The sequence below is a fragment of the Selaginella moellendorffii genome, unplaced genomic scaffold (assembly GCF_000143415.4).
Source record: "Selaginella moellendorffii unplaced genomic scaffold, v1.0 SELMOscaffold_143, whole genome shotgun sequence".
NCBI classification, from domain to species: domain Eukaryota; kingdom Viridiplantae; phylum Streptophyta; class Lycopodiopsida; order Selaginellales; family Selaginellaceae; genus Selaginella; species Selaginella moellendorffii.
The window spans coordinates 83,070-102,546 of NW_003314404.1; the positions used below are offsets into that span (position 1 = coordinate 83,070).

The 19,477-nt window shown below is 46.4% G+C and overlaps 4 protein-coding genes across 4 annotated transcripts; 3 read left to right on the top strand and 1 right to left on the bottom strand.

The window, feature by feature from the left end:
* Positions 1-2,972: 2,972 nt before the first annotated feature.
* On the bottom strand, positions 2,973-5,409 carry LOC9646134 (protein ZINC INDUCED FACILITATOR-LIKE 1). Its single transcript, XM_024666591.1, has 18 exons — positions 5,317-5,409; positions 5,119-5,266; positions 5,021-5,061; positions 4,907-4,961; positions 4,753-4,855; positions 4,596-4,698; positions 4,498-4,551; positions 4,378-4,440; positions 4,269-4,315; positions 4,141-4,216; positions 3,956-4,090; positions 3,811-3,889; positions 3,660-3,745; positions 3,506-3,613; positions 3,405-3,449; positions 3,269-3,357; positions 3,173-3,216; positions 2,973-3,124 (listed from the first exon to the last, which is right to left on the bottom strand). Exons 1-18 carry the CDS (start codon positions 5,347-5,349, stop codon positions 3,012-3,014), a joined length of 1,422 nt encoding a protein of 473 aa, XP_024522359.1. The 5' UTR covers positions 5,350-5,409; the 3' UTR covers positions 2,973-3,011.
* A 3,075-nt stretch (positions 5,410-8,484) lies between these two features.
* LOC112343322 lies at positions 8,485-9,580 on the top strand. Its single transcript, XM_024666571.1, has 2 exons — positions 8,485-9,020; positions 9,071-9,580. The coding sequence occupies exons 1-2, from the start codon at positions 8,961-8,963 to the stop codon at positions 9,578-9,580; spliced, it is 570 nt and encodes a 189-aa protein (XP_024522339.1). The 5' UTR covers positions 8,485-8,960.
* Positions 9,581-10,996: 1,416 nt separating this feature from the next.
* On the top strand, positions 10,997-13,963 carry LOC9646136 (pentatricopeptide repeat-containing protein At2g33680). The gene is made up of 2 exons (XM_002992809.2): positions 10,997-11,107; positions 11,195-13,963. Exons 1-2 carry the CDS (start codon positions 10,997-10,999, stop codon positions 13,961-13,963), a joined length of 2,880 nt encoding a protein of 959 aa, XP_002992855.2.
* Positions 13,964-14,184: 221 nt separating this feature from the next.
* Positions 14,185-15,028, top strand: LOC112343321. The gene is made up of 3 exons (XM_024666569.1): positions 14,185-14,252; positions 14,357-14,432; positions 14,489-15,028. The coding sequence occupies exons 1-3, from the start codon at positions 14,185-14,187 to the stop codon at positions 14,768-14,770; spliced, it is 426 nt and encodes a 141-aa protein (XP_024522337.1). The 3' UTR covers positions 14,771-15,028.
* The last annotated feature ends 4,449 nt before the right edge of the window (positions 15,029-19,477 follow it).

Below are 19,477 nucleotides of genomic sequence, written 5' to 3' on the forward strand. Positions count from 1 at the left end.
GCATGACTACCACTTTCTTTTTCTTTTTTTCATTTTTGCAATGTCAATGGGTTATTGTGTTGGAGACCAATTGCACATAGGAGCAGAGATAAGGGTTTTGTATTTATAGGGGTTTTTGCTAGTAGTGCAAGAAGGTTTCATTTAGTAGGTTGCATCAGTTTGATGTTGTTTAAAGAGCTTGTTTGTCTCTTTAAAGCAAAGCAAGATGGATAATAATTTTCATTTCTTTGCCTTTCTTAATTTAGGCCTTCACAGCTATTGGCAAGGGCTCTACTAAATCACTAGTAGTTACTGAAGGAAGTTCAGAGTATGTTTTCCTTATATTTATGCTGCATGTTTAACCATTTCACAAGGTATAACAAATTTGGGCATGTAAGAATTGATGTATTAATGAGTTCTTCACTACTCATTCTTGGATTTACAAAACATTATGGTCCTAGAGAAAGCTTGGAACCACCGTCTTCACATTAGAAATTGCAACAAACCTTAGGAACAGAAATTGCTTATTTTTTAGAGGCATCCTCTTGTTTGTGACCAAGCTTTTAAGACTCATTCAGTGAAGCCTCTTGTTCATAACCAAACTCATAGCATGCATTAGAAGAAATCTATGGTACTGGGAATCCTAGTGAAGCCTCCCAGGTGCACCAGGGCAAAGGTGTGTGGAAAGTGGACAGGAAAGGGCTATGATCCCACCCATGGCCATTCCATAGCCAAGAAGATTCTAGTGAATATTTTATAACCAAGAAAGTTGGCTCAATTTTTTGGGCAGTACCACACGGACTAGTTTGTCTTCATTGTCCATTAGTTGTGACTTTGATTGTCCTCGGTTGTCTTTGTTTGTCCTTAGTTGTCACCAAGTTTATTCTGTTGTCACTGGATTGTCTTCAGTTTACATATTAGCTATTAAACTGATAAGAAGAGATTTTAGCCAAAAGAAAAAGGTACAAGGAAGATTAAAAAGCTAATCTTTCAAACCAATATAAGACAGGATATACGTACTGATTGTGAGGAAAGCTGGTTGAAATAGTGTGTTCCTCTATCAGCCAAAACAGTGACCATTTAAGATTACAGAGCATAAGTTTGAGAGCCTTTGTCCACTTCTCTAGGTGGTTGTTTGTCCACTCGATTGCAATAGCTTCCACCTTGTGCAACAATAGACACGGGCATTGTTTTCATCCACAAAACAAGAAACAGAAAAACAGCTTACATGAAGGCGGAAATTGTTGATTGTTCCAAAATCCCCGTTGTGCCAAATGTGAAACGCCTAGTTAAGAACATTTGCATCAGCAAATTCCAGCACCCCTGTTGAATCTCCGCTCGCCATCGCTTAGGGTTCACTTGTGTATCCAATCAATCTGTATGCTAGAAAATATAAGTACCCGTACAAGCTGAAGATCCTAATCACTTACGAGTCTGTAGAATTTTGTGGAGATTGTGATAGCTAGAAACAATAGTTGGGAGGACCCTTGGCCCGTTTCAAGTAGGCATCCTGGATGCACTTAAGATCCAGTTTTATGTGATCGCCAAATCGCTCCTTGATGCTGTCAGAATCCAAAGGACCGCCTTGGAGCATCTTGGTGGTGGCTAGTCTGAGCTCGTACTCGGGCAAGCCAGGCTGGTCACAGGCAGGCCCGCCAAGCCCAACGCCAGTCACCTCGATCCCCTTGCTCCTCAGGAACTCCAGAGTCTTGGGACGCAGGCCTTGCTCGCCGAATGAAACCGCAGTAGTGCACGCCACGCTACCATCTTCCATCCGCTCGTGTACCACGGCCAGCATGGGCATCAGAGCAGCAGGATCAGACTCGCGGTAGTAGAACTTGAGCGCCAGGAAGATCTGCACTCTGGAGTCGTGGACGTTGAAGTAGCAATCGGTGTAGGAGAGCAGCTCCGGCAGCGTCTGGCACACGCCGATGTCGAGGATGAAGCGCTGGCAGGGCAAGTTGGAGGTGAGAGCACGACGATCCGGACGCTCGGTGCGGGAAACCGTTGGCTCGTATCCACCCAACATGTTCATCCGGATGCTCCTCTTGTCGGGGTGGAAGAGGGAGGGGATCGCGTCCACAGGTGGATCAATCGCGCGGCGCACTTTCTCCCTGACGAGCTCGCAGTGCGGGTGTGCGTCGGAGAGGAACACCCTTCCGCTTCGCATCACGCACCTGCAGCACAGTTTCTCGCACTCGTGGTACTTGAAGAACTTGGCCGTGTTCCATCCCTTGCCCAGTGTCACATCCTCCCGCTTGTTGAACGCCTCCCAGTCGAGATCGTCCTCGTGCTCTGTCTTCTCCAACGCGACCCCGACCGCACGAATGTATTTGGTTCTGAATGACTCCCTCGGCATGGTCTTCTCAAATTCTCAAGAACCCTAAAAAGATGAACACCATAATTTAAGACGATAATATTCTAGCAATATTTTTGGTTTATTGGTAGAGCGAGCTCCCGAGTTCCAAGGAAAACGACCATCGCTGACCACCAGTGGAGAGGGAGCGTAGTGCGAGGAAGGAGAGTTACCAGGAAGAAATGCAACGTGTGGTCACACGAGAATCTACACGAGAACCAGACGCACATATGCTCAGAGGGATGGAACTTGAGGGACATACGCAAAGCCTCCAATTGAGTCTAAAGAGCGAGAGAGAGAGAGAAACAAGGCTGGTTGAAATGCCATTTACATGGCTTGCCAGTTCCTAGCTGCGATTTGTCCTGGATCGTGTACTTTAAAACTATTTTAGTTCCAAATACAAGAACCACAACTTTTTTGCAAGGATGGCATGCGCCGATGTCGAGGATGAAGCGCTGACACGGCATGTGTGAGGTGTGTCGGAGAGGATCGCATTACGCACCTACTTGAAGAACTTGGCCGTGCTCCATCCCTCCCAGTTTCACATCCTCCCGCTTGTTGAACAACACTCAAACCCCTCTAACGCGACGGCCGCGTAAATGTTCTGAATAGAGATTGTCAGGAACTCTACAAAGAATAAGATCTCAATAATCCAACTAACATTATATTGACTTGACTATACATGGTGGAATTTTGGTTTATTGGTAGAGCTAGGAAGAATTGGCTCCCAAGTTCCAAGGAAAACGACGATCGCAAAGCCGCCAAGGAAAGAAAATAGTAGCTGATTACCTGTAGAGAGGGAGCGTAAACTTGCGAGCAAGCATTCGCATTGTTTACCAGGAAGAAATGTGGTGTCTGGTCGGGCCTGGGCACACGAGAATCTACACGAGAAACAAACGCACATATGCTGAGAACGAAACCTGAGGGACTTACATGAAGCCTCCAATTGAAGGGCCTAAAGCTCGAGAGAGAGAAACGAGGCTGGTTGAAATGCCATTTGCAGTTCCTAGCTGCGATATTTCCTGGAATGGAAAATATCATCGTTTCAGGCTCACATCCAAATACATACCACTGAGTTGTTGACGAGAATAAACAACGCAGTGATTGTTACTGCCTGCAATATCGAAGAGAAGAGAAATCTAGAAAAGTAAATGGTGAAACAAGTCGTACCGATAAGCCGGTTTTAATAACTATAACGATAATCACGGTAACGTAGCAAGCAACACCTTGAAGCTTTGGGAGAAATGGATATGGCACTAACACTATTAGGCTTAGAACCTGAAAAACAAGGAAGATCCTGGAATGGTAAACGAAATATACTTACAGTGCCTGTCCGCGCTACCAAAATTGGACCATAACGGTTTATGAGCATGGGAAAAATAAACAGCATATTAAACACCAGGCAAACACCTGAGATGGAAAAAATAAAAGAGAAAACAATGTCACAGCTTGAAATAAACTCTTGAGTTCGTCACCTGTAAATGCGAGAACCAAACCAACAGTTTGGCTTGACCATCTGAGTCCACCAGGACTTACAGCCCAAAGTGGAAAAGTCTGCAAATTTGACCAAAAAAATGATAACGAAGAAACATAAAGGAGAAATCGAAACCAAAGTTTTACCTCATTGTATGAAATCTCGTGAAAAGCCCACAAGCAGTAGACGACGTTGGATATCCAGAAAGAATAGTTTCTAAATATCGAGTTACTCTTCTCGCTTTTGTTGGGAGATGCAATGATATGGTTATGCCGAGTTTCCTGGTGAGAGCACTCGCGATCAGATAATCTACTGGAAATTCAGGACTCACCGGAAGGTGGAGGAGGGAAAACATCAAAAAAAAAGTGAATAACGACAATGCTAGCGGTGGAAGCAAATACGGATATCTGTTCAAGCGTTTTTGTACAGAACACTTCTTCGTCAGAACATTCCGCCTACCTGTCAAAGAACGTGTTCTCAAAAAGACCAGGATACTTCTCTGCAGGCTGGAAACAGAGAAAAGCAAGTAAAGAAGAGGAGTAAGATATAGATCTCCAAGTGATGAAACCTTTGATAAAAAGCCTCCAATGCTTGGACCAATGATCAGTCCCAGTCCCCAAACTATAGTATTCTAGAAATCAAGAAAAACGTTATGCCGATCTCGGAACCCAGAGGATCTAAAGCTTACAGTCGACAGTCCAAAAGGGCGATGCTCAATACTAGAAATCTCCGTCGCATAAACCTGGGAAACGTTCGCTAAACGCAGAAACTTTATATTCTACTTACCGCCAAAATGGCAAACAGACCATTGCCCGCTCCAAGCAGAAAGCGCGTTATGAATGCCATCCAGACAGAGGTACTCACACCGAACAAAGCATTGAACACAATCCTGCAGGTAATGACGAGAATAAGAAAAAACATGTAACCACGAATGAAGCCTTACAAGGAGAGCATCCCGCAAAAGATGACCGGTTTTCTTCCGTGGTGATCGGCCATATATCCCCACGCAAAACCGGTAGCAGTTCTTCCAACCATGTATCCACTGGCTGTTTAGCTTAATGAATAACAAAGAAAGAAGGAAGAAATCACTGCATTACCAATGAGGCCGGCGAATGTGCCAATCTTCCTCTTGTCGACATGGAAATCTTCAACCTGTTGAAAGCGAAAACAAAGGACTATAGGTGAAGCAGTATCAACGTTGTATGCCGTACCATAAAATAAAGGAATGGATAGAGGATCTGGATCGGTAGCGCTGCGCGGCAAAGAATGGAACTGTTTTGGTGATCTCAAGTGTAGTCTCTCAAGTTACCATTCAGCATCGACATGGTTAGGACGACGAGCATCATTCCTCTGGGAAAAGGAGCTCCCGAGCGTTGCAAATGCGAGCATTTGCATCCGGGGCATCCCTCCACGATGTGCGTTTGGTGCTGCTCCTCGTCCTCAGGGGCGAGCAAACCCTGTAAACAGTTGATTGAGAATCAAAACCGAGCAAAGAACATCGCCATACCTCGCAGAGCGCGTTGAAAGAGCTCTGGGACATCTCAATAGTTGTGAAATATCAAAGTTTGGACACTTTACATGTCCGCGTAAGACAAGATCGTGGTAAGATGTCCAATCCTTTAACAGTCCAGATTGTACAAAACTGAGGAGTAAAGAAAGAAAGTGAATTTGAGCAAGGAAGTAGACAATGATCGCTGCACAATGCTCCAAATCAAATGAAGGATTAAACAAACTTCAATGTTGAGTTGCAAGAATGAGCTCACAAATGGCAAACCGCAGAGCGAAAATGACTCCATGATCGCCAGACTTTTTATTTACAGCAGTTGCTATCTGAAAGAGTAATCATAAATCATCACAAACAGTTAACTAAACCGAGAATGACTAGACGACATAGAGAGATAAAATATTTCATAGTTTGCAAAAATAATTTTTCTTTCCTCAAAATCACACAAGCACCACAAAGGTGAAGAAAAGATGGAAAGTAAATCGATACCTGGATTGCGGCATCAGATTTTGGGGGAAGGACTAAAGCATATAACTCTGCAAAAAAACAAAAAAAAACACCAGTTTTTGTTTACAAGAAAGTGCTTAAAATTTCCCGCGAGTGAAGCCTCCAATTGAAGGGCCTAGAAAGAAACAAGGCTCCATTTGCAGTTTCTAGCTGCGATTTTTCCTGTGTCCCTTCGTTTTCGAGCTCGCAACTGAATACATGCCACTGAGTTGTTGACGAGAATAAAGAACACAGTCCCTGCAATATCGAATAGAAGAGAAATCTAGGAAACGAAATGGTGAAACGAGTCGTACCGATAAGCCAGTTTTAATAACTACAACGATGAGACAGTATAGCAAGCAACACCTTGAAGCTTTGGGAGAAATGGATATGGCAGTAACACTAGTACAACAAGGACGCCACCGACGCAAAAAAGATAATCCAACTTGCATTTTTGCATCCATCAGTCTCATGCTTCCAGTTGGGCACTATAAGACTATCAAAACAGCATATATAGATAGATAGAACCTGTAAGACTCTGAAATGGTAACCAAAATATACTTACAGTACCTGTCCGAGGAACCAAAATTGGATCATATCGGCTTACGAGTCCATATTCAGAGTCTGCAAACAGTTGATTGTGAATCCAGAAACCTTCCATACCTCGCAGAGCTCGTTGAAAGAAGTCTGGGACATACACTTTATAAGATGTCTATTGCTCAACTCGAACACGATTGATAATACTTGTACAAAACTATTCAATGTAATAAGAAAAGGACAGGAAGAAAGTGAAAAAGAGGGATCTACAAACGAAGGAATGATCGAGCAAAAGTCAATGTTATGTCAAGAATGAGTTCAGAAATTGCAGCGAAAATGAGTATATGCGTGAAACAAACACAAACACGCGAAAAAACTTTCATAGTTTGCAAGAGAATAGAACGCGAACCTTCTTTCGGGGCAGCCAGATAGCTTTGTTTTCCTGCTCCAGAGAAACTATACCTTCAAGCATGTAGGAGCAGAGAAATAAAAGAAGCTGTCTCGCATATACAATGCGTTTCCACTACCACAGTACTGCCAACCTCGTCCAGAAGCTGTTGCGAAATAAGATCTTCCTAGCACAGCATGAGTTAAAGAGAGAACTAAAAAAAAGGAATACGAACAGTGGACGTCGGTACCGACTATACGAGACGGCAACGAAATGAAAACGAGTGCTGCCAGATCCACTAACTCTGCAAACATATATAAAACTACACATTTTTAATGATAGAACTCACAAAATAAATGTGCAAGAACTGGCAATACCATCGAAGAAACTACATTCTTTTCCCGAAATCAACCACAAAAGCGTGAGAATGAAAGAACCACTAAGAGATGGAAGCTAGAGGGATACCTGCCCTCAAGAGCCCTAACGTTTAGAAACTCAAAGTTAAAAAATGGGGGGAGCGCGTCATTGGCGATCCGCCGAGAGATCTCGCAATGTCCACATCGCCAGCTCCTCCGGCGCTCTCACACAGGTAAAGCTGGTCCCTGACTGCCCTGCAAATCCCATTCCTTTCTTTATGAGCCCTTGCTTGTTTCGTGTCGGAAACGAAGAAGCGCTCTGTGTATGTGTGTGTCTTTGCCGTGTCTTGAATCAAGCAGCCATGTCCAGCGCTGTATAGCCTAGATGGATCATCATCGCAGCTTTATTCTGTGCCCAGCGAGATCTTTTTGTTGGAGCACTTTTCCTTTTGGCATAGCTCGTCTCGCCTGTGTGTTAAGTTTCCTCCCTCTTCGTGTTCAGTCCATCTTCGGCTGGATTTGCCTTGCTGGTAGGATGCATTCGTGCCAGAGATGGAAAAGAAGGCAAGAAACTCACTCGCGGTCGCTCACTGCGATTTCTGCTTGGTATGTGATATTTTTCCTAGCTTTGGTGCACGGAAAAGAACACGGTGTTCTTTTGTGCTTGTTGTCCTTGCGTCAATCACTGTGTCATTGACGCCATTACGTCGCTGTGTCTGTAGGACGTCGTTTCGCGAGTGTGAATGAGGATGAAACTACAGCTTGCTCTCTCCCTTATCCTTTCGATCCGAACTTTGCTTTCCCGTTTTTACGTTCTTGCCTTACTCCCGTTTTTCTTTGTTCCCGCAAGCACGCATTTCCAGGAGTGGAAGAGTACGATTGAGTTTTTGGAGCTCTCCATAGATTGGTGCACGAGTACTCATCGCAAACATATGGACTACAACTCTCCTCCCGTCCTGAAACTCGCTGGAGCGTTTGAGAGCAACGAGACATATCGATATGGGACACACGCAGACAAGCCTTTGACAGGACACTCGTGGAAGCGAGAAACATGGACACATGAATGAGTTTGGAGGCCATTGTTGCTTGCAATCCAATCCAAAGGAAGGTCAAGATCTCTCTCGTCTCACGACAGTCCTACAATCTGTCCGTGATGCTGGCAATCATCGCCCATCCCCTCCGCAGTGGATCCAAGCTCCAAACACGCGAGCTCCTTCGCTGCTGCCGGGAAAATATCTTCCGGTCTTCGTCATCTCTCATCTCGACGCTCCACCCTCTCCCAGGACGGCTTTCGGGTGGAGAAGTTAAAGTTGGAAGGCAAGCAGATTTTTCCTTCTTTTATTTTTGTTTTCCTCTCTTAACTCTGGATGCCATGCTCCTGCTGCTGCAGCTGATGATGATGGAACAGGAGTGACAGCGAACAGAAGGAGAGATAAAAGTTTCCATTGCGTCGTACGAGCCGGGGGACCATATCTGAGTGGCTGCTGCTCGCTCCTGGGACTAATTTATTGATTCGGCAGCAGTGCAAGATCCAGAAGGATTTGAGTGGCTGGCGCGACTTGCTGTTGGGCGATGATTGACCAAACGACCTTCCAACGGTGAATTTCCTTCAGCTGAAACGCAAACAAGGAAAGAAAGAGAAACAAAGAACAAAGAACAAAAGTCCATGTTAGAACGAAAACGACATGAAACTCTTCAAATCGTGAGACTCTGATATTCTTCTTTTACTTGCGAGAATCATCATCTTCATCATCATCATCATCGACCATCACCACCGGGAAGGAAAGAAACTCCTGGACTCGACCCGACTCGACTTGACTCGAGATCAAAGCCCCCGACTTTTGAACCAGGTGGAAACGTCTTCCTACAAACTCCCGGAGATGGAACTTTGGGAACTTCCGGGGCGGATCCGCTGCTACGCTACGAGATACTTGAGAGAGGTATGTCACTTGTTGTGCATCGGATTGGGAGCACTCCTCACGTAATGCAGATCATCCTCGGCCGGGGCGGAATCGAGCTTGTTGGAGTTCGTGTCCGGGGCAACGAACTGAGTGGTGGCAGCAGCAGGATCGAGAGGAGCAACGCTGGTAGCCGAGCCCGGCGGCGTTTGAGACGCGAGCTCCTCCGCCTTGTGCTGCTGCTTCATGGCTTGGGCCAGCTTTCGACTGCTCGCCGAGACCGGGAAGACAAAGTAACAGGACAAAGCCATGGCCAACAAGAGGAAAACCACGGCATTCTTCGAGCTTCTCTCGGCCATACTTCCGCTGACAACTTTCGGGGGAAACGAAACCAGCAACGACAAGAGCAAGCAAACAAAACGTTGGAGATGAATTCTCGGCCGAAAGCGAGGAGGAAGCAGAACAAGAGAGAAAGTAAAAACGCTTGGAAGAAATTCTTTGGGGACGGCAGTATTTATACTCCCCAATCTCCTCATCAAGGAGGCGAGAGCGTACACACACATGAAGCGAGGCTTTTTAATCTGACCTCCAAAGTACACTGAGTCAAACGCGCAAAGCAACGCTTCAAGTGAGAAAATGGTTATAAAGAGGATATAAGAAGAATGTTGTGTGTGTCAAGAGAGAGATGGATGACAAGCTTAAAGGCACGGGTCCTGTTAAAAATAGAAGTCTAACAGGGACTGTTAACTCCATTGCTTGTGGTCACTTCCATTCAAAGTGGCATGTAGCCATGTGTGTGTAGTACTCTGGGTATAGTGACAGTATAACCCACCACCGTGTACGTACGTGATACATCTTTTTCTTTTTCTTTTTGTTTGATCTCTGGATCTGTCACTTCCATCGCAACTTAGAGGAAGAAGAGCATTGGAGGTCATGTCACTACATGGGATCACTTTGGGCTGTTTATCCAATTTCTATGGAGGGGTGGTGTGGTCACAGTCTGCTTCATTCAATCTGGCGACGTAGCTCCTCGCTAGGCAAAAACTGAAATAAATTCGTTGGGTAGCTGCAGGTGTTCTTATTAAGTTTCTTTTTTGGAAAATGCGTGCTTTTCTTTTGTTTTCCTGCGATTAAAGAGAGTTTGGGGGGTCAAAAAAGGCAAGAAAATTTGTCTTGTTTTGCGGTGTGATTGCATTGGTGTTGCGTGTTTTTGGGGCGCACCGTCGTGGTACGCATGTTTGTTGCCCGATTATAACACCATTCCAAATAATTTAAAGAAAGAAAGAAATACAGTATATATATATTTTTTGGTTTCTCATGCCTGGAAAATGTATTTCGTTTTCTTTATGTGGATCGACGAGGAAACACGTCCTTGATCACTGCCAGGGATGCACTGTGCGGGTGGCAGCACCTCCACCGCTAAATCAATGCACCAAATTGTTTTGGACCCCATGGGTTGCCAAGTCGGTGGGGGAAAGATGGGAAAGATTGAGTTAGCTAGCGTCAAGTTTCTCTCTTCTTTGATGTGAAGAACAAGCAAGCGAGAAGCCTTTGAAAGATCTATCGCTCATCTCTCATGACAAATGCTCCCATGAATCGCTCACAAATCCACCTTTGCTAGCATCTTTGCTTTTGGTAGTGAGTAAAATCGAGGCACACCCACAAACAAAGCATGCTCAAGACGGATCTCCCACTTTTCTTGTCCTTGGAGGGAAAATTTCTTGGTTTGCTCCAAGCTTTTGGCTGCAAGTCTGTAATAATAATGGGTGTGTTGTTCTACACATCTCGAGGCGGCCGATCCATCCAGACACAGCCAAATGGAGCCACTGCCAAGAGCATCTTTCTCTTTTCTTGTCAATGCCCTTACAGCCGCTTGGAAATGAATGAGTCTTTTCTATATGCTGACAATAACAATAATAATAATAGCAGCAGTAATAATAAGTTATTATTATTTTAAAGAAAGCAGAAAACCTCGATCGCCCACGTTGTAGCAAGCTCTCAAAAGTTGCTCTCCGACGATGGCGAAGTCCCTATCTCTCAGATTTTATATTTTTCCTTCAAGACCTGATGCTGCGAAGAAGATCCTGGCAGTTGTCCGGCAACTCCACGAGGGGCTGCTGCCCAATCGGGTTGGATGTTGTAGCGACACACAGCTAGCTGCGCATAAAAAGTTTCTAGAACGAGCCACCATCAATCCAAAAAACGATGGTACTTAGTTTGATCCAGAAGCTTTGGCTGGCAGTGTGCCAGCAAATGTGAATTATGTCGAGCTCGGTCTCCGCTACTATCTCGGGTGCCCGGCTAGGCATATCGGCCCCAACCTCGGCTGCCCGACTCAACAGTGGATGCTTGCTCGTTCTGCTAGAAGGCCAAGGTCGTCTCGCTATCTCCATCTTTCCGCGGGTGATTTTCACGAATCCAACACCCAAGATGGTGGCAGGCTGGCGAGGTCTTTGCGAGAATGCGCTCGCAGCAGGGATCTCTCCAGGGGTAAGTCCCTACACAGGCAGATTACTGGATCGGGGATGGGATCTGATAGATTCCTGGCAAATCTTCTCATGGAGATGTATGGAAAGTGCCAGGACGTGGGTAAGGCAGATGCGGTGTTTAGAAGCATGGGCGACAGGAACGTTTTCTCGTGGAACATTATCATTGCGGCAAATGCCCAGACCGGGCATGGCAAGAAGGCATTGCATTTGTTTCGAGAGATGGATCTGGAAGGAGTCAAGCCGAGCGAAGTAACGTTTGTGAGCGTCATATCGTCGGTCTCCGAGCTTGGTTCGATCGATCTAGCGGTTTATGTACGTGCTCGCGTGGATGCCTGTGGATTTGGAGCTCATCTCGTCGTGGGGACGGCGCTCATCGGTATGTATGGCCGATGCAAGCGACCGGGAGAAGCTCGCGAGATATTCGACAGCCTACGTGAGAAGAACGTAGTGTCCTGGACAAGTATGATCCGAGCGTATGCTCTAAGTGGCCAAAACCGAGAGGCCGTGAAGCTCTACAAGGCTATGGACGTGACTCCAAACGAGTATACTCTGGCTTCCATCGCCGAGGCCTGCGAGAATCTGGAAGAAGCAAGGGAGATCGAGACAAGAGCCGTGGATGGCGGTTTTGGATCCGTGAGAGCCGTGGCACTGGCGATCGTTGGCATGTTTTGCAAGCTCGGGAGCCTGGACGATGCGCGGAGATACTTGATCCGGCACGACGCAAAAAACGTTTTTTGCTGGAACCAACTGATCGCAGCGCAAGGCCGGAGCTCGAGCTCGAGCACGGCTATGGATTTGTACCGGGAAATGCGACGAAACCACGGCGTGGAGCCCGACTGCGTCACGTACCTCGAGCTCCTCAAGGTGTGCTCGGACTGGAAGCTCGGGCGGGAGCTCCATGCAAGCGTTTTGGAGCACGGATTCGAGCAGGACGAGGTCGTGAGCAGCGCGCTGGTGACGATGCATGGGAGATGTGCCATGCCAGACGCCGCGAGGAAGATCTTCGCAAGCATCGAGAGGAAGAACGTCGTATCCTGGACGACGATGATCGCGGCCTACGCGCAGAGCGATCGCAGCGACGAGGCGATGGAGCTTTTCCACGCCATGGACTTGGAAGGCGTGAGGCCGAGCGAGCAGACGTTCGTGAGCGTCGTGCACGCGCTGGCATCCAGTTCTTCTTCCAGGGACGAGCTTGCCGCGCTCGCGGCGGCGAGATCGCTCGAGGAGCGCGCGCTGCGATCCGGGCTAGGAATCGATGGCGTGCTCGGGAATGCGATGGTGGACTTGTACGGCAAGCGCCGGCGGCCGGACGAGGCGAGGGGAGTCTTTGACGCGATGCGCTCGAGGAGCGCGGTGGCGTGGACTGCGATGATCCAGGCCTACGCCCAGAGCGGCCGCCGCGAGGAAGCGTTCGCGCTGTTTCGCGAGATGGAGATCGAGCCGGCTGCGACGACGTTTGTGAGCGTGCTTGAGGCCTGCGCAGGGAGCTCCGACTTGGACGCCGGGCGGGAGGTTCACTCCGCGGTTGTGTCGCGCGGCTTGGAGTCGGACGTGTTCGTGGGCACCGCGCTGATCGACATGTTTGGCAAGTGCGGTGATTGCGACGCTGCGCGATCGTCATTCGAGCGCATTGCCGACAAAACCATCGTGCCGTGGAACGCCATGCTCGCGGTCTACGTCCAAAACGGCCGCCCGAGAGACGCGCTCGAGCTCTTGAACCACGGCGGTACAGTCAACGGCAGGGGCGGTACGGTCAAACTAGTCAATGCGACGGGCGGCACTGGCGGCGTGACGCCGGACAAGATCACATTCGTGCTCCTGCTGAACGCGTGTGGCGCGCTGGGCGAGATAGCGGTGGGGAGAGCGCTCCACCGTGATGCCATCCCGGGCGAGCTCTTGGGCGAGAGCTCGTGCATCGGCAACGCGCTGGTGGCCATGTACGCGAGCTGCGGGAGCTTGGAGGAGGCCCGCGTGGCATTCCGCGGCATCCAGCGTAAGAGCCTCGCGAGCTGGAACGCCATGGCTGGGGCTGTGGCGGCGCTGGGCGGGTCACGATCTTGGAGCGCGAGCATGGAGCTCTTCTCGGAGATGGAGCTCCAAGGATTCAACGCGGACGAGGCGAGCTTGGCAGGGATACTCTCGGGATGCAGCCACGCCGGATTGAAGCACCAAGGGTGGCGGATCTTTGTGTCCATGACCGATGACTTTGGAGTACCTTGCAGCGCTGTGCACTACGTTTGCATCGTCGACATGCTTGGTCGGCTGGGGCAGCTCGACGAGGCCGAGAGCTTGCTGGGCAGCATGCCATATCAGCCGGGGCTGGTGGGCTGGATGACGCTGCTGGGGGCGTGCGGTAAGCACGGTGACGTATGCCGAGGCGCCATTGCCGCGCAGCATGCCGCGGAGCTTAACGACCGGAACGCTGCCGCTAACTACGTGCTGCTGGCTAACATGTATGCAGGGATCATGTATGCTACCGAAGGTGGAGAGTTTTGAACTATGACAAGTTTGTCAGTGGCAAGCGTTTTCCTCTGTTGTTTTTCTTTTGTTTTTTAAAGTTGTTATTTGAAGAAAAATTCCCTGCTAGAGAAGATCAGAGAATGCCGTTGGTGCCAACCAGCTTGATTCATTTCGCTCTCTAATATTAAAGTTGGAAGAACTTTCCCTCCGAGATTTTGAGATGGTTCTAAATCTTTATTATGGTTTCACAGGAGAGAATGGGCATTAGGAGGCGATTACAAGTTATTCTCTGCTGTAGAATCCCCAGCGATGAAGGAAAGACAAGGTCAAGTGATCCTCCATAATCTTTAGAGTCTTTCAGGAGTGGCTGGAAATAAAGAAAGTTGTGACATTGAAGTGATTTTGACGTATGCGCTACCACTCTCGCAGAATTCAGGGCTTCCGCGTTCGGGAACTCGAGGCCAGCGATGATCCAGAATCTTCACCACTAAAAAATGCATCCAAGGTTCTTCTAACTTCGAATTGGAATTGGAGATAGCCTCTAGATCTACTGTCTTTCAGATGGAGCAAGGGGTAGAAGTAGTAGATCGCAGCGACAAATGTCTCAACAAGGAGAAAGAAGCACAATTGGCAGCACTTGCCAGGATCCAGGACAAGATTCAAAAGATCATAGAGCGGTTGAGCTGCAAGGACGCGAATCTGGCCAAGAGACCGTGGAGCAGTGCCATGGAGGGAAGTGAGAGCCAGGGTCCCAAATTCTGGGAGGATCAAATACAGGCTGCCATTGCCAGGCTGCAATCGCTAAGTGGAGATTTGGCCGAGAGTTCAGCTCCCAGTAAATAAAATTCGTGGTGGCACGACACGTGGCAAAGTGCCATGGTTTGCATATATAAGGGGGTCGATCTAGCAATGCTTTTTGCAGGGGAGAGCTTGAAATATTAGCGTTTGGATCTCCTGGTACCTCCAAATGTGGCCGTTGGGCCTTGGAAGACTGTGACTAAGTTTCTATGGCCAACTTCATTGTGGTTTAGAGGATAGTGTTAGATATACAGCCCCCCAAAGCTGGCCCATAAATCTTAACACCAAGAAGCAATTGAAGCTTGATAAGATTTGAAATTTTACTATTAGATTCTTACAGAAGACTTAGTCAAACATTATGGCTGTGAACTTGCCCTTCTGACAAATTAAAATGAACAAGGAGTGAACCCCAACCATTAAAGCTTTACAACTTTAAATCCCACATGGTATAAAACATTTTTAGAATACTCTTATGATTCATGTTATTTTTCCCTCCCCAATGAACCAACTAGGGATGGTAGTTTCGAGAAGTTAAATGAACCTCACATGAAGTAAGTCTAAGGCAATATAGCCATGAGAAAAAATGTGCAAACAACAATATTAATGTCATGACAAATGGCCATGAAAGAAAGTAATATAACTTTCTCACATGACAATATAGTCATGGAAACAAGAAAATGAGAATAGAGTAAACAATTTAAATCATATAATAATATGGTTATAAGACTTAATTTTCCCCTTTCTCAAGAATATTACATAAGTTATAACTAAAACTCAAAAATACTCTCTTCACATTATTCTCAATTTCCCATGTAACTTCATCCATAGAATAATCATTCCACTGAACTAACAACTCATGAATTGTCTTATAGTGTATTTTCATTAATCTTTAAGTAAAAATATTGGCTGGATTAACCTTCTCAACATCAATCTTTAGGACTTGGATGATAGACTAATCCACAACATCACCAAAGTGTAAATACATTTTAAGTTTACTTATATAAAACATTGGATAAATCAGTTGGCAAGTTTTAAAGATAAACAAGATCCTTTATATACTGTAAAATTATTTAAAACCCACAATACCATAAAGACAATTTAGAATTGCCACTTCTTTTTACAGATTGTTGTGCATGTGACAGCTTAAAGAAAACTTTGTCACCAACTTTACACTTTTAATGACGATGATGCTTATTGGTCAATCTTTTGTCTCAATTTTAAGCTTGTTTTATATTCAACTTTGCCAACTCAAGCTTGTCTTGCATATCCTCCAAAAAATTACAAACATGAAGCATTTGAACCAAAGCCAAACTTAAGAGACTTAAGCTTATACCAATACATTGCTATGAATAAATATATGCAAATAACTAATTAACAAGTGCTATTGTGAGCAAATTGAAACAAAAGCAAGTACCTCTGCTATACTCCTTGTTGAGTCATGTTTCCCATAAAAGACCTTAGCATATCTTCTAACAACTAATCCCTTACAGATGATCAATCACAGCCTTCCATTGCTTTTTTCAATCAAGAAGTTTGGATCACATTATTGTGCTCTTACATAAATCTGAGTTTATGTACTTAGAAAACACTCAAAAGAAAAGATTTATAGAAGATGGTTAGCTCACCATCCCAAGCCAGATACTTTTGTAAGATTATATTGAAGGAGTCATCTGTAAAGAGGATTCATGTGCTTTATTTGCCCATTGTGGATGCTCACCACTACTCATGCTTAACTTAATCTTTAGCTTCTTAAGTACCATTTGCTAAAACTTAGATATGAACTTAGGATCCCAATCACATCTAATAAACCATAAAGATTGAATAATTGGTCTACAAACAACTGAGCAAGTTTAGAAACTTTAATTGTTGTTTTCACTAAGAAGAAATAAACCATGTTTGCCAAATGATCCATAACAACCCAAATAGCATCATTTCCTCTAAAGGTAAATTAATGATAAAGTCTATTGAAATGTTATCCTATTTATTCTTGGGTACATATAAAGGATAATAGAGGCTAGTGAACTTTTGATGATCAACTTTGACTGCATAGTAAATCAAATAATCAAGCATCATCCCAAGCCAAAAGAAATGCCTCTTCACCAATATATATATTTTTAGTACCCTTGGAAACCTAACATATCATAACACTCAACCAAAATCTATTTAATGAGTTTGTCAATACGAAGAACCACTACACATCCTTTCTTCACCAAAATTCCTATAAGTTTTTGAGTTTGGACTTCCCGGGAGGTCACCCAGCTGTGAGACACAAATCCCTAAGCCCCAAAGTGGAGCCGAAAGGGTGCCACGTAGTAGTGGCCGAAGCAAAAGCCAAACGAGCGTAACACGTTTGGACTAAAAGGCTCCGACTTGAGAGGTTGAGAGTGGGAGTGGAACTTCCAATGGAGTGCTCAAGGAATGAGCATGAAGTGAACAATAAGCGAGGCTCCAAAAAGGGACATAAAAGGACCAACACATGACACGTGGAAGTGTTCGAGATGGACCCGAGATGGAGTCCAAAGTGGAGCCCGAGATGGAGTCCGAGATGGACCTGAGATGGAGTCCGAGATGGAGTCCGAGATGGAGTCTGAGATGGACCCGAGATGGAGTCCGAGATGGAGTCCGAGATGGACCCGAGATGGAGTCCGAGATGGAACCGAGACCGAGACCGAGACCGAGGCCGAGACCGAGACCGAGGCCAAGACCGAGACCAAGACCGAGTCCGAGTCCGAAACCGGGACCGAGACCGAGTCCGAGTCTGAGTTCGAGCCCAAGTTTGGCCAGGAAAGGCCAGTTTGGCCCAGGAAGGCCATACTCAGTGTTGGGTGATGAACTGACCACTGGGAAGTCCAAGACTAGAGTGAATACGGACCGACAAGCGGAGTAGCTTAGTGAAGTGTTCAAGAGCCGGCTCTAGTTCCCCCGGGAGATCGACTGGCCGATGCTCCTAGTCCAAGTGTGAGTGGCACTACCTACTTGGATACTTGGTGTGGCTCAACGAAACCTCGCTCTAAGCCCATGGCTAGAGCACCCAAAGGGGGAAGGCGGGGAGAATACCCATGAGGCTGCATAGGGCCACGGTGTTCCGAAATGTTGTCCCAAAGGCCCAGACTGTGGAAAGGAAGAGGAGTAATCCTTTGGTGTAGTGACCAAGGATACAGTCGAGTGGTGAGGAAGTCCTAGAGGACTGTGGGACTTAATGGTCGAGCCTGTGGGCCTCAATCCAGTGGCAGTGTTGGCGAACACGGCCAGAGGCAGAAAGGGACTTGGTGAAGACCGGAAAAGGGATATTGGGGAAGGCTATTCCCCATGTCTGTGGGCATCCTAAGGATGCTAAGGAGTGGATCTGGAATGATCACTCTTGGATGGATGGCCCAGTCCTTGAGAGATGGGACTATGATGCAGGTGGTGTTAGACCTCCGGTGTGACCAAGGTAAAGGGGCATGGCCTTAGCGTAACGGGCTGATATGTCGGTGGTACCTTGGGGTGTCGGTCATGGGATCGGACACGTGGAGCACTTGGATCAAGTGCAAAGGTTGAGTGGCGGGGATGCCATTCTCGGGGCTAGCAAGCCCAAGTCTGAAATAGGACTTATGGAGGTTGTGAGTGAGACTCCTCCAAGTGGTTGGAAGTGTGGTTAAGTGACTAAAGTAGAATGGAAAATTTAGTCGCTTACAACTTGGTATCGGAGCTGTTCCTTAGTCCGACTTTTATTAGTGACTAAGTATATCACCGCTTGTATTGGAATCGGAAGGTCTTAGATATGGACCTATCCTCGAGGAGTAGCATGTCGAAAGGACATGGCTCTCCACTCAAGTTCATGCATGAACTTGTGCATGATATGGTGGATGGAAAAGGGCCAGTAAGGGAACGACTTTGGAATCTTGGGAACAGTATAAGGGTTTCCTCAAAGAGCTGAGGATGTGATCCAGATGAGCGTTTGACGCAGCAAACGAGCTAATGTAGTTGTGGTAAACAACTATAGTTGGGATCACGGGAAAGATGCAGAGTCCAAAACAATAAAGGAGTCACAAGATTACCCTTATATGGTTGAAGCTGGTACTCATAAATTTGAGACCGGAATTATTGACCGTGGGAGGTCAAATACAAAAGAGGACACCAGTCCTTGAAATGGTAGTCGGGGCTACTTCTAATAAATGCTGGAACAACCCAAGGAGTTGGGGGTGTACTTAAAGATGAGTTGCTATCCTCATCACATGAACAAGTAGTCTTAAGGGGCAAAGGGTAGCCCCAAGAAAATCATCAAGTGTCAGAGTAACATTTGCAAATATTGTCTTTGTGAGTAGGATATGAATACAAGAAGTTGTATTCCAGTGAGTTGGCACCTCTAAGACTGAGACCTCGCAGGTTGTTGGATAAGCAAAGTCCAAAATGCTGGATGACTCAAGCGGAGTCAGAGAATGGTCCTAAGGGATTGGTTGGAGCATTTGGACTGAGGTGTATGGTGCCCCATGAGGTATAGGGAGGATCATAAGATCCAAGTATGAAAACAGTAGGTATTTCATTGATGGCAGAATGTGCCATACTAAAGTTGTGAGAAAGATGTTCCCAGAAGAAAACAACTTTGGCCCAAAGTTGGGTGCAAACACTATGGTGCGGTGCTAATGGATAGTTAGCATGAGGAATAACTATATTGGTCTTGGCAAAGACCTAGACACTAATAAGTAGTGTCATAAAAGTAGGTTCGTGGGGCTGATGGTGTGGAGACACCAAATGTGCCAAGGTGTGATA

Coding starts and splice junctions, on each gene's coding strand:
- LOC9646134 (XM_024666591.1), bottom strand. CDS start 5,349: ATGTCCCAGAGCTCTTTCAACGCGCTCTGCGAG. Junction 4,552..4,595: donor GTCTGTTTGCCATTTTGGCG/GTAAGTAGAATA, acceptor AACGTTTCCCAG/GTTTATGCGACGGAGATTTC. Junction 3,746..3,810: donor TTTGGTTCTCGCATTTACAG/GTGACGAACTCA, acceptor TTTCCATCTCAG/GTGTTTGCCTGGTGTTTAAT.
- LOC112343322 (XM_024666571.1), top strand. CDS start 8,961: ATGGAACTTTGGGAACTTCCGGGGCGGATCCGCTGCTACGCTACGAGA. Junction 9,021..9,070: donor CTACGAGATACTTGAGAGAG/GTATGTCACTTG, acceptor CACGTAATGCAG/ATCATCCTCGGCCGGGGCGG.
- LOC9646136 (XM_002992809.2), top strand. CDS start 10,997: ATGGCGAAGTCCCTATCTCTCAGATTTTATATTTTTCCTTCAAGACCT. Junction 11,108..11,194: donor AGGGGCTGCTGCCCAATCGG/GTTGGATGTTGT, acceptor GATGGTACTTAG/TTTGATCCAGAAGCTTTGGC.
- LOC112343321 (XM_024666569.1), top strand. CDS start 14,185: ATGGGCATTAGGAGGCGATTACAAGTTATTCTCTGCTGTAGAATCCCC. Junction 14,253..14,356: donor AGCGATGAAGGAAAGACAAG/GTCAAGTGATCC, acceptor CCACTCTCGCAG/AATTCAGGGCTTCCGCGTTC. Junction 14,433..14,488: donor CACTAAAAAATGCATCCAAG/GTTCTTCTAACT, acceptor ACTGTCTTTCAG/ATGGAGCAAGGGGTAGAAGT.